Source organism: Toxotes jaculatrix, chromosome 10 (genome assembly GCF_017976425.1).
Source record: "Toxotes jaculatrix isolate fToxJac2 chromosome 10, fToxJac2.pri, whole genome shotgun sequence".
In the NCBI taxonomy this organism is placed as follows: domain Eukaryota; kingdom Metazoa; phylum Chordata; class Actinopteri; family Toxotidae; genus Toxotes; species Toxotes jaculatrix.
In genome coordinates, this window is record NC_054403.1 from 8,443,676 (window position 1) to 8,456,760 (window position 13,085).

Here is a 13,085-nt window from a genome sequence, read left to right on the forward strand (position 1 = left end):
GACGCCTGCAGGGGGCCCACAAAGCCCGTCTAATGAGTGTGGTTGCTAAAGACGGCGCTTCCAGAGGCTGTGCTGTTACACAAAAGCGCTCACAAGTGTTCAAAATCATAGCAGATTTTATACCTTAATCACCTCTTATAACACAACCACACCTGTATTTACTAAAACACCTGCAGCGGTGCATGTGTGCAACGTCTATAGAACAATAGCCAGCGCCTGGTTTGCAGACAATGGGGGGGGTCGATGCTAAAATTCAGACAATATATCCTCAGTGTGTTGCCATTATGATAGGCCTATTGCCTCTGTGCGTGCGTGTCTCCGAGTGTGTGTGTGTGTGTGTGTTATTGCTCTACATACAGAGAGAGAGAGAGTGTGTGAGAGAGACTGGAAGGGGCGGGGAGGCAGAGTAGAGGCGGAGGAGGAATGCCGAGCTCCATCCAGTGCTGAGAACCGGAGCATTTGCGCAGATAGTCTACGCTGCCTACAACAGACACACAGCGTTTCAGCCTGGGAAGTTTGTTGTTGTTGTTGTTGTTGTTGTTTTGTCTCACCGCCGAGCAGTCCACCTGCAAAGTGTCTGCAAGGAGCAGGGCGACCAACCGCTGATTTACCGGACTCGCGCCATCATCAGGGATTTAACATGGTGATCAAAGTGTACATAGCATCTTCCTCTGGATCTACTTCGGTAAGGGACAAAAGAACGGCATGCCTTTTTGCATGGGAGGTTGTAGCTGGGTTGATCTGCAGCGTGCAGCTTTGTTAGGCAATAGAAAAGGAGGCTGAACTTTTATTGAACTCACTAACTGATGTCCATCCGGCTGTCATCCTCCCAGTCTGGAGTGGTCTGACTCATCAGTGAGCATGCAGCTCTGCCCCTGCTCAAGACTTTGGACACAGATGGAGTCTCTCAAAGTCCTCTCTCTCTCTCTCTCTCTCTCTCTCTCTCTCTCTCTCTCTCTCTCACTCTCTCTCTCTCTCTCTCTCTGGCCTTTTTTTTTTAAAACTTTGTCACAGAGACAGACGCAGAGAGGAAGTTTGAGGCGGGTAACTTAGTGTAGGACGCACTTCGGCTCGGCTGTGGTTAGTCACGGTGCTTCCTCAAGTGACAATTCAGTGTTCGTGCAACTGGAGCAAAGCTGAAAACAGGAAAGGCATGTAGTAAAAAAAAATCAATAAATGTACCTAAAATTCCCCACTCTGTCACCTGATGCCAGGGCAGACAGCTCGTGTGTTTGATGGGGAGGGGGGTAGTTAGTATCTGACTTACTCTAGAGAGTAGAGTCTTGAATGTTTGCTTCACTGTGCTGCAGCCTGCAGGATCTTCAACTTCATTTTTGCTAGTTTCTTCCAGAGTAGAGAGGAATGATGGTGATGCAATTCTCCAGGGCCCCTTTTCAGATATGCAGCTGCAGCCCAGCACTGTTAGGCACTGTTTAGGACTTGTTGGAGGTCTGGATCAGCCTAGACTTCTGCTTTACTACAATAGAAATTCACTAAACCTTGATTTTTGGCTATAATGTGTTATTTTTGCTGTCAAATGTATTTTGCTCACAGCTATTGCAAAATTCTTGACATATTCTCTGATGTGAAGTATTTCTACCGTCCAAACAGTTTCTCTCATAGTCGATGTTGTTACTAAAATGTTGAATAGTTCAGAATTTGAAAGTGTTGTGAAGGAAATGACACAGAAATAAAAGCCTCAAACCTAAATTTCCTTATAAAAAGTCACTTAAATTAAAGTTGCTTGTCACATCTTGTGGTTTTAGACCACATTTAGGATGATTTACCCTCATCAAGCAAGTCACACACAGAGGAAATGATCAACCAGCAGAGCACTGACTTACTTTATTGCCCCTTACAGTAAATGACATTTGCAAAGGCTCAGCAGCAGCAGTCCTACAGGACCGGAGCTTCCTACAAAGTCAGAGCAGTCAGAGTTTAGAGCTAGTGATGCCATCACTGTGCTGGAGCCTGTCTGGGAAAATGCATTACCTCTCATTGATCTGTCTTTAGTAGAGTCTGCCAGTGGACGGGGTTATGTGCTCTTAAATGCTGCATAGGCATACTTATACTCACATTATCATCTCCATTCTGCATCTTTTTTTTTTTAAGTGTTGGCAGATCAGCAGCCGTGTACTGACTAAAGAAAGCTGCCCTAAACACATTATGTCTGTTTTATCTTGATGCCCCCTGCTATGGTAACTCATTTCTTTGAGTTCATTTAGATATAAGGTATGCTATCACATTATACACTACTTATTTTAAAATGTCTCCCCATGATGCAGTGAGGACAGGTCTGTGAAATGGAGTGCTTTTTCTACTGAATGACAAATTGTGGTCGACACTCAGCCCTCACCCAGCTTGCAGTTCGATTGCATCAGTGATTCCACACAACAATGTCATTTGCGTTCCACTATCCAGCAGTGTCTGCTGCTACATCAATCACTCCAAACTAGTTAAACATGTGAACGGAGCAACAGCCAAAACAGGGAGGCATTTAGCAGTGTTTCAAAACCAGCATCTGAAGCTCATGCTCCACTTAGGAAATGATTGCAGGTCAGTGAGGGAGACAGTGTAAAGTTAGCCAGAGGCGTGTATCAGATTCAGCAGCTGACAAGCTACAATAGTCAGCATTATTCAGACCGATGTATTTTCTAAAGACATTCATTTCTGTTTTGGGTTCAAGCACTTTTGGTGCTCATTGATTTTATATAGAATTATCAGAAATGCATCTATGTAGCATCAAGGTTCAAACATCACCATGTTCTTTGTTAAAGTTTGAAGGACAAAATTCTTCTATTTGTAATATAAGACAACCACACCTGACTCACAAAAGATGTTGCTGTGCTTGAAGGAAGAAAGAAAAAAGTCACATAATAAGGTACAAAAACAGGATTTTCACCACAGCTAGTGAGGGTTAGTGTCCCTGAGCAAAGCTCTGATTGCTGGTTTATATTCTGTCCTGACCCCTGACCTGTGCTTGTCTGTGGAGTGGAGGGTGATATCGCTGCAAACTGAATGAGAGTTGACATCATCGTATTTCCACCCAGTAATGAGAAACAGAGTGTTTGATTCACCTGAAGAAATGGTGTTGTGACTCACTGTTGATTCTCTGGAGACACTTCTAGTGTTACCGCCAATGGCTTTGTAAAAGATTAGGTCATACTACACACATGTATCCTCCTATAAACCTTAGCTGTGACAGAAATTGAAAGAATGTTCTTCTTCTTCTTGTACATACAGTATCTTTGAGAGAACAGTGCCATGTATTCCTCTTTCACCTGGCCCTGCATTTACGTTGAGGCCAAATTTGAATTGCAAACCTGGAACCTCTTTTAAATGCACACATGTAAATACTCTCTCACATACACACACACACACACATGCAGGCTCTCCTGTAGCCGTGTATCTGGACTAGTGCTCTAACCAAATAGGCAAACTGAAACTACGTCTGTGAAAAGAGCACATTTTTACTGCCTGCAGCCACAGTGTTGTACAGTGTTGTGATTCAGCAATAATTTGAGGTGTATCTGTGTATGTCCAAATCTTAAGCTTTCTGCCTCAGAGTCTCAGATTGACTGGGCTTTGTCCACTGTTGGTTTGACATTTATAGTCTACAGGTCAGGCTTGAGTTGGCAGTGAGTCAGTCAGTTTGTATAACAGGTCAGTATTTTGGCCTTTTAGCTGCTGTTTCACCTTTAGGCAGCAGCGAGGGAACCCAGCCAGAGCAGCGGTGTAAGGCTCTTTTGTAACAGTGTTGTAATGCTCTCTGAGCTCAGGATTGGGTGGAGGCTACTGTTGCTGCTAAAATTCCAGTAAGTGACTGTTTTCAGCATAAATCAGACTTGATGTAATCAAGACAAAACCATGATCCCTTCCAAACACAGAAGGCTGTGGCTGATTTATGTTTCCTTTAGTCTGCTGAGTGGGTTTTCCTGCACTGAAATGTGAAATGACTCCTGAGAGATTAAAGAGGCCATTTAACAGTATCTGTGAAGATTTTTTGACAAATTCAGTTTAAATGTCTTTTCATCTGAGTGAATCAAACACGAGCTGACCCCAAACCCCGAGTCAACATCACCGATTGAATCAGTCCCCACCATATTGATCCAAGCCTGTGTTGCCATTGTCTGCTAGCTGTTGACGCTCTGACCTTTTTCTGGGATTGATCAGGTCTGAATCTCTGCCACAACTCCCACATGATGATGATGTGGAATGTAAACCAAAGAACATGTGGTGCAGCTGTGGTTTACTCAGGCTCTAGTTAATCAAAAATAATGATCACAGCAACAATAGACATGTTCCACTAAAACCTGCCCCTTGTGTTTTGTGAACAACAGAACAGTTGTTCGCAATACAACAGTATTATGAACAACAGAAAATAAACCTGTACTGTGGATTGTTGTTATAAATAGAATGAAAAAATGAGCAGTTATTGAATCTGAAACTTGAGCTGTGCAGACCATATTGTTGCAGGAATAACCAAATGCACTTGTGATCATTCCAGACTTACTCACTGTTGTGAATCATCTAATAATCCGTCCTGCCTTGTGTGTGTACATGGTCTGCCTTGGGAATGTGATAACACATAAGTAGAGCACCCAGGTCATTGCTGATAAATTTCATATCAGTATGCAGCGTTTGTTGTTATTCTCTTTCGGCTGCTGGGTTAGGGGTCGCCAGGGGTCGCCAGGGGTCACCCCTCACCTGAGCGTATCAGCATACAGTAAAAAAAAACTTGTTTGTGTCTAATAGTGTTTGCATGTGTTTTTGTATCAGTGTACTAAAATCAGAAGGAAACATTTGAAATTAGTTGTATCTGATGACGGCTCTAGGGGAGTAGTTATCACAGTTTCTCCAGAAGGGGACACGAATGTCTGTGCCAATTCATATAATCATCCTCATAGTGGTGCAAGAGGAAAAGTCAGAGGATCATCAAAGTCATTAGGGTACATCATCTGGGAGCCATGCATATTTGCACAGAATTTGGGTCCATTCCATTCATTAGATGTTGAGATATTTCACAGGATATGTGAAAACTCAGACTTGCTGGTGGTGCTAGAGGAAAAGGCCCTGGATCACCACTGTCAGCAGGATTCATGATCTGGGAACCATGAATGTCTGTACAAAATTTAATGGCAATCCATCCAGTGGCTATTGTGATATTTCAGTTAACAAAAATAACAAAAGTGGTGGATCAACTTGCACAGCCTGGCTACAAACGCCAAGACTTACCACCCGTGTCGTGTAGACAAAACAAACAAGACGGGGACAAGGTTTATCTGCTTTCACATTATCTTAAGCTTCGTGTAAATATATATCTGTATACATAGTCAAGCTGTGAAAAAGCATGGATTATGGAAGTCAGATTTGTGGAGTCCAGGTCCTGACTGTCTGCAGGCTCGACTCTGGCTAGAGCTCTCTGTCTGTCTAGTTAGGACTGAGGAGTCATTTTGTAGCATTCCACAGTGAAAGATAAGGAGTGAATAATACAAGGCAACAAGAGAAGAGTAGTTGTTTATTACCACACCCCAAAGCCAGGGACAGTCTGGTTTCTTCCATAAAAAAAAAACAAAAACAGGATTTCCAATGAAGACGCTGGGGAGCAATTCAAAGGCCCAAAAGGGGCAAAGCTGGGAACTCTCACTGTGCAATTACAGTTAGGGGCAGATGGCATGTGGCCAGTTTGCCCTACAAATTAATTTTGCTTGGCAACAGCACAATGCAGCCTTGTTGGGGGGGAATGGGCAGAGCGCACCAGAGTGAAGGAGATAAGAGGAGAAAGTGTAAAAATCCTTATGTTTAACTTGTCATTTTAGCAATATAGGTTCATGTTAGTCTGTTGTGAACAATGCAAATGAGATGTTGAATGAGAGACAAGACGTGGAGCTAGTGTGAAGGGGAGGCTGTGCAGATTCTTCCACCAGAGAGAGGACTGTCCATGTGTGTGTTTGGAGAGACAGAGTGAGTTAAAGAGAGTTTGAGCTCACGGTGTTCCACTCGGCTGCTTTGTCCCAGACAGGTGGAGAGAGAGAGAGAGAGAGAGAGAGAGAGAGAGAGAGAGGTTTTTAGGACTTTGGCCTTGGGAGTGCAACTGCCATTAAATGATTCAAACTGTACCACGGCTAATCTGCCAGCATTGTCAGCTCCCTCATTTCCATGCCTCTGTTTTTTTTTCCAGCAGATGGCTGTTAAATAATCCACCTGTCTCGTCTGCACGCCATAAAGCTGGGTGGAGTCCTCGCATTGAATTGTCCGGACAGATAGGAAGACAATAAATCCATTAAAAAATGCATAACTGTATTATGCTTTTGCCATTAAGATGGCTTTGTTTGATTTTAGGAGTGTGTGTGTGTGCGTGTGTGTGCGCGCAGCAGAGGCTGGATGTGTGTGTCTCCTTGCAGCAGGCCTTATTTGGCTCGTGTTTGACCAGTTACCTCCTCTCGAGTCCCAGAGGAGCTCTTGTTTCCGTCTGGCCTTGTAGGGCCATCCTCCCTCTTACACACACCCACTGAGAGCTTATTGGACCACAGTTTCTTACAGTAAATCACACATGCACATCCATATAGACAGAGGCAGAAGCAGCAATGACACATATAGCCAAATACACATTTATATCAATTCTGTAGCATCTCTATTGTCTTGCTGTGTGTGACTGTATTTGTGATACCCTGTGACACAGCAGCTTAAGGACACACCTGACTGTTGACTTTATAAGAGATGATATCTTTATAGCACAGGGCTCTTCCACTTCAAGAGCAAGTGGGCCAAATAGGTAAATCACTGGGGGCAGAATATTTTATCAATTAATGGCTAAAAATAACACTTACAGTATAACGTTAAAAGATTAATGCTTCATGGAATAAACCAGTCATGCGCATTCCTTTTCTTTCTCGTTAATGGGATCACTAAAAAGCATTGGGCCACTTATCCACTTTGAGGTACCTTACCTTTGGGGTAACTTATATAGTTCCTCATATTGGCTAGCATGGTTAGACTATAAGTCCACTGCACCTTCTGACTGCAGTTGTTGTTCTAAAGCAAAGGAGCATCAGTACAAGACATTGCTTCCTTTGCTTTTACACAGATGTCTGCTTCAGGGTTGATGGAAAACAGGTCCTGAGTAAACTGCACCTCAGAGGGGATGTTGAAGCTTTTATAATCTCTCAGTAAAGTTTTCAACTGTGTCATGAAGTCATGACGGGCATTATGTGCTCCCCAGGTGCTGTGCTCATGAATGGCAGCCTCTCCGCCAGTCTTTGGACTCCACCAATCATAGCTGTATGGCATCAGTAACCAACAGGCAAACTTTTTTGTAAACCGACTTCACTCTCATTTAAATCTTTTGAAAAATGACTTCACCTGTAATGTGTCCCCTCAAACAGAATAAGCCCGAGAAGTTCCTCCCAAAAGCTCACTCAAAATTAAAAAACTTATATTGTAGATGCATAGCTGGGCCTTGTTGGTACAATTAGTTGATTTGTGCACAGCAATGGACATGACCTGAGCTTTTTGAGTTTTTTTTGTTGTTTTTTTTCCAAAAAGCTTTCTTGAAAAGTCCTTCAGTCTGGTTAGCGTCCAGCCTACATGCAGGTATGCTATCATGGCTCTTTCTTGTTCCATACAAAGGCGACCAAAGGCCACTTGACTCCATTGAAAAGACTCGAGCTATCCCTGTGCTTTTCTTCTCCGTTTCTCCGAGCCCTGAAGAAAACCTGCAGAAAACTCCTCTTAGCTCCTCTTCACAGTGTATTCTTTCATCACAGCAATGCATGCAAGCAAATACTGCTCTGGAATTAGTGACTTTAACAATCAACTTAATGTCTCTTTAGCTTTGAGAGAGACATTTTGAAGCTCCTTGTTAGCTTAGTGAGTCTTAGGCTCGACAGCCCAGAGAGCAACGTGAGGTTTGACTGAGTGAATGGCAGGTGTGGAGTGGGTGTAATCTTGATGCAGTCAATCACCGCACATAGGTGCTGTCGCTAACATACCGTGATCCTCCCTGTCCCCACAACATCCTGTTGCGAAGATTACCCACATAAATAATCTTTGACTCAAGATGCACACTCCTACTTGCTTACATCCTTGACATGTCTATAGTCCAGATGTCTCAAAGTAGCTCAGAGAGATGTGCCTCAGTTTTATTTATCATATCACACATACCAGGCTCTTGCAGGCCATAGGAAAATTCAAAAGGGCCGTATCTGAACCATGGGTCACTTGTTGAATAGGCCTGCCATAGGATATCACTGTTATTCTTGACAGACTTTCATTTCCTTTCGAGTTGAAGGGTTTTTTTTCTGCATGCTCTTAGATCAGAATCAGAATTAGATAAAAAAGAATGCAGTTTTGCATCAAGCAGGAAGGACTATTTTAAAAGTGTCACAAATGACACAAGTGTTAATGTCTAACACGGTGTTGTAGCGATTGCAGCAGAACTGCCTTCTGTGAGAGTGGGGTGCCTGTCAAAAATAATCAACTCTGCATAAATATCTCTGATAGTGAGAAAGATAGCAACTCTCATGTGTGAACTGTCTGCACAGTCTTTCTTCGCAGGAAAAAAAAAAGATAGGTTTGGACATTTTTATCAAATTAAAGCTCTGTTACGTGTCACAAATTCTTTTGAAATGGTTCCATTTTAAACAGTTTAAACAGACATTTCCTGTTAAAGATTATGGTGGGAGTCCAGTCTCTGGGGTTGCCGTCTTCCTTGTTATTTGGCATTTTTCGTGCAGATAAAACACACTCCATCCCTGCTTAGCCTTGCTTGAGATCACCCACTTCAATACTCTTATACCACTTCATTCACTTGTCAGAAAACGAGTGGTAACTTAGTAACAGAGCAGCATGCGATCTCTGTGGTGTCATTTCTCTCAGCAGAGGAGAGAAGTGTCCTTATTTCTGCAGCAGACTGATGGCAGTACGGTGAACCGAGGCCCTTATGTTTCCTCATACGGCTGAAATTAACACATGTCTAACTGACAACTTCCCCTTTCTCATCTCCCCCGCACGCAGATCAAAAAGCAGCAGCAGGATGTGATGGGCTTCCTGGCGGCCAATAAGATCGAGTTTGAGGAGTGTGACATCGCGGCCAACGAGGCCAACAGGAAGTGGATGAGAGAGAATATTCCAGAGGAGTCCAGGCCGGCCACGGGGAACCCTCTCCCCCCACAGATATTTAATGAAAGCAAATATTGCGGGGTGAGACACACACAGACAGATGCCCTGAGTTGTTGGCACATGACTGTACATGCAATTACTGTACTACTCTGAAAGGTTACATACAGAACTGTATCTACCAATATCAAGCTTATGTCCTCATTACACACGAATCATGTATCGTGGGTTTTCAATACAGATTCTGCTGTTCTGCTTTTTTAACATGTTTAAAACCCTCTCACCTCTTTTATCAACCACACCAACTTTCTCTGACAACCGGATATATCCCTCAGATAGATGTAAATGGAGATGTAACCAGAGCTAAAATGAGAGTGAATTGTGGCCCTACATCTGACGGGTGGACAGAAACAGAAAGCAAATGTTCCTCCATATGTGCTGGAGTTTATTAAAAAAAAAAAAAGGAAACTGCTGTTTGCTGCAGGTCAGTCATAAGGGGAAAAATTGCTAATGTTAATATTCTTCCTCCCCCAAGTGGCCAAAGAATTAATTAAGGCTGCTTTACAATTTCAATAATATTTGATAAGAATCTAAAGAATTTCACATTTTTCTGCTTTATATTTTTCCTGGCAGGAGCAGTAATATATCTAAATAGCAAATTAAAGGAGTAGTCCAACATTTTTCAGAGTTCAGTATCACTCTTTTGTCTGTTAAATGTTAAACATGAAGCTGATCAGCATAGCATGAAGACTGGAAATGGCTCGGCTGGGTCTGTTCAGAGGTTACAAAAACTGCCGAAAGCTTACGTTACATTTTGTTTGTTTAATCTTTACAAAACCCAAGCACAAGTACGACAAGTGGGCCCCATTAAAACAAGTTTTTTATTTTAATTTGTTTTACACATTAAACAAACTTAGTGTAATGTGTAGATTACTGAGCTGAGGTGCTGTTAGGCTAACATTTCTTTCCTTTAGACAGAACAAATCTACAACTGTTTCCCCCTGCTTCCAGTCTCTGTTAAGATAAGTTAAGCTAACTGTCACTTGGCTTCATATTTAATGGGCAGATGAGGCTGGTATTGATCTTCTAATCTATGAGTATTCTAATCCATCGCTCTGCAGAAAGTAGATAAGTGTATTTCTCAAAATGTTGAACTATTCCTTTAAACCACTGTGCGTGGAGCTGTTCAGAAATGTCTTAGGGGATTGTAAAGGAGGCTTTTTGGGCATCTGGCCTCAGTATTTCTAACATCCTGGCTATGACCCTGCTCAGATATACTCTGCCATTCACCCTGACATTCTGTCTTGTGTCACTCCCATTAGATAGACACAGGGGTCTTAGCCTGAGTGCACTGAGGCATCATGCTGTGCAGCTAATGGATGGCTGGAAGTGAAGTCGCACATGCAGGATGGGCTGTATTGAATGTCACAGACAAAGGGAACAGCATTTCCCAGGATACTTGCAACTGTAGGGCCCCTTTTGAAAAATCTGTTTGTGTGTGTACTGGTATGTGTCTGTGTGGGAGAAAAAGGAGGGAAACAATGGAATGAGAAGGAGCGAGGGATCAGGAATGAGAGAGCCTGTAGACAGCTAAACAGTAAATGGGTGAATGTGTTAGTTTGTTTGCACTGGGTTGCATTCTCAGAGACAATACCCTCCTATCAGACTGATTCCTGAGGCCTGTCCTTGGATAAATGACACAACCTCGACTGTTTCTCACAGACTTGTGGCATTTGAGGTTCAGATTGTCGCCATCAGGCGCTGCTCCAAAGTCTGTTTCACACTGTCATTGCTTAGGTTACAGTTCAGATTTAGGTGAACTGATCTGCTGAACTTTTCTCTCTCTCTCTCTGTCTTCCTCTTCTTTCTCAGAACTATGAGGCCTTCTTTGATGCCAGAGAGGACAACGCTGTGTATGCATTTTTGGGTCTGACTGCTCCCCCGGGCTCTAAGGTAAGCTTTTGAACACAAACTCACACTGATATCTGTCCTCTCTTTGAACTGCATCCCTACAGCCCCAACCATATTTCCTGTTAAAGTGGCGTGTGTGCCTAAATATATATTTATCCTATTTTCATACAGAAAACACACATATTACATAATACATCTGTTCATGATAATCTAACACCCAAGCAGGCCTCGGCTCCTTTTCCTCTTACTCCTGCACACTGGTGCCTCCTCTCTGCCACAACAGGAACTACAGGGAGGTGTGCCAGTTACCATAGAAACAGAGGGGTTTTCCTCAGAGCTGTGGCAGGGGATATATAAACCAGTATCCTCCATTTTAATATAACAAACTCTCTCCCTCTTGTCCTCCGTTCTCCCCCCCTCTGTTTCTCTCCAGGAGGCCGAGGCTCTAGCGAAGAAAGCACAGCAGTAGCAGCTTTTCACCGTTTCTACCTGAGACCTCAGGCTTAGACCTAGACCCAGCCCTGGACCCAGACTGACCTGGAAAACATCCAGAAAAAAAAAAAGCAACATTTCACTTAGCTTATAAATATGTGGACGGTTTTGATTTTTCAGTGTGTTTTTCTTTTTCTTAATTACTCCGTGTTCAGCTGTGCCTTGTCAGCTGTAGTGAAAGGAGGTACTAAAGTAGAGCATTATGGGTATCTAAAAACAGCTCTGCTTCCTCCATTAAGCTCAGCCTGCTAAGCCTATTGGCCTAATGACATGTCAGTCTACCATTAGCATGATTGTGTAGCTTTCTGTACTGACAACACATCATGAGGCACAAGGAAATGTGCACACCTTGAAAACTGTAACACAGATTCATTGTTTGGCCAAGAGAACGTCACCCATGTTAACAGCCATGTAGATCACAAAACATTATTATCATCCATGTGACCCGACAGGTTTAATCAGTACAAGCCTCATCGAATTGAATTCTGGGAACATTGAATCCAGCGTCGTGCTCCTGCCACAGTCATGTCGTCGCCAAAACTGCAGCACCTTCTGTAGGAGTTATCTAATACAATCCAATTCTCTGTGTTTTTATTTACTTTATATTGTCTTAATGCTGTTTTAATAGCAAACTTTTTTCTACGAGATGATATATGTTTGAAAATGATAATACATGCCAAAATGTACAAGTATGCAAACATAGAGGGATGTGAAATTGACTTTTGTTTTCATTATTTGCAGTTTTTGTTGTCTAGGGGAGTTGAATAGCTGTTTCATTCCACTGGTGGCATCCTGTTTCACATTGTTTTGTAAATCCCTGTCTTACATAAGTCCAAATCTTCCCTAAAATAAAATGGAAATTCAAATGCAAGCATGACTCTTGATACTCCTTCCCACTTGTGATTCTCATGAAATAAGTCTTAATGGTGACACAGTCGACTAAATTTGAAATAAAACCTGCCTCCTCACAACAAACTCTTATTTCTTATATACAATGAATGATTTTAAGTTTACAGGATGTGACTGTTTTCTCACTGAACATATATTAAGTGAACATGCTGTGGTAAACAGACATAATGGCCATGCCTGATTTTATTAGCCTTAAAATATAAACAGTGGAAGTGGCAGGTATGTTTTAGAGAAGTCACCTCTTCTGCTTTCATAGAGTTACAATCTGGTTTGTAACACTCTACAAATTTTCCCCAGAATATTATCCAGCCTCTTAAATAACTGCAACCTGCAGTGGTCGAAAGTAAATACTCATCTACTGCAATTTTTAGGTATTTGTACTTTTTTAAAATTTTTATTTCTACTTCACTACATTTCAGAGGGAAACACTGTTCCTTGAACTTCGCCATGTTTTGTCTGACTGCTGCGGAAACTACTTATATTTCAGATTAAGATTTTACATAAAATAACATCTGATAATTAGAAAAAAATACAGTGTGTCATTAAATAAATAAATCCCAATTCAAGGAGTTCCTGCACAGTGAAATCACAATCGCAACAAGTTTTGTGGATGTGCACACAACTACACTAACTTAAAAACAGTGTCTGGCTGTGGG

At 42.3% G+C, this 13,085-nt stretch overlaps 1 protein-coding gene across 1 annotated transcript; it reads left to right on the forward strand.

Moving 5' to 3' along the window:
• Positions 1-426: 426 nt before the first annotated feature.
• sh3bgrl (SH3 domain binding glutamate-rich protein like) lies at positions 427-12,391 on the forward strand. The gene is made up of 4 exons (XM_041048530.1): positions 427-685; positions 9,016-9,201; positions 10,990-11,070; positions 11,462-12,391. The coding sequence occupies exons 1-4, from the start codon at positions 641-643 to the stop codon at positions 11,495-11,497; spliced, it is 348 nt and encodes a 115-aa protein (XP_040904464.1). The 5' UTR covers positions 427-640; the 3' UTR covers positions 11,498-12,391.
• Positions 12,392-13,085: the final 694 nt, after the last annotated feature.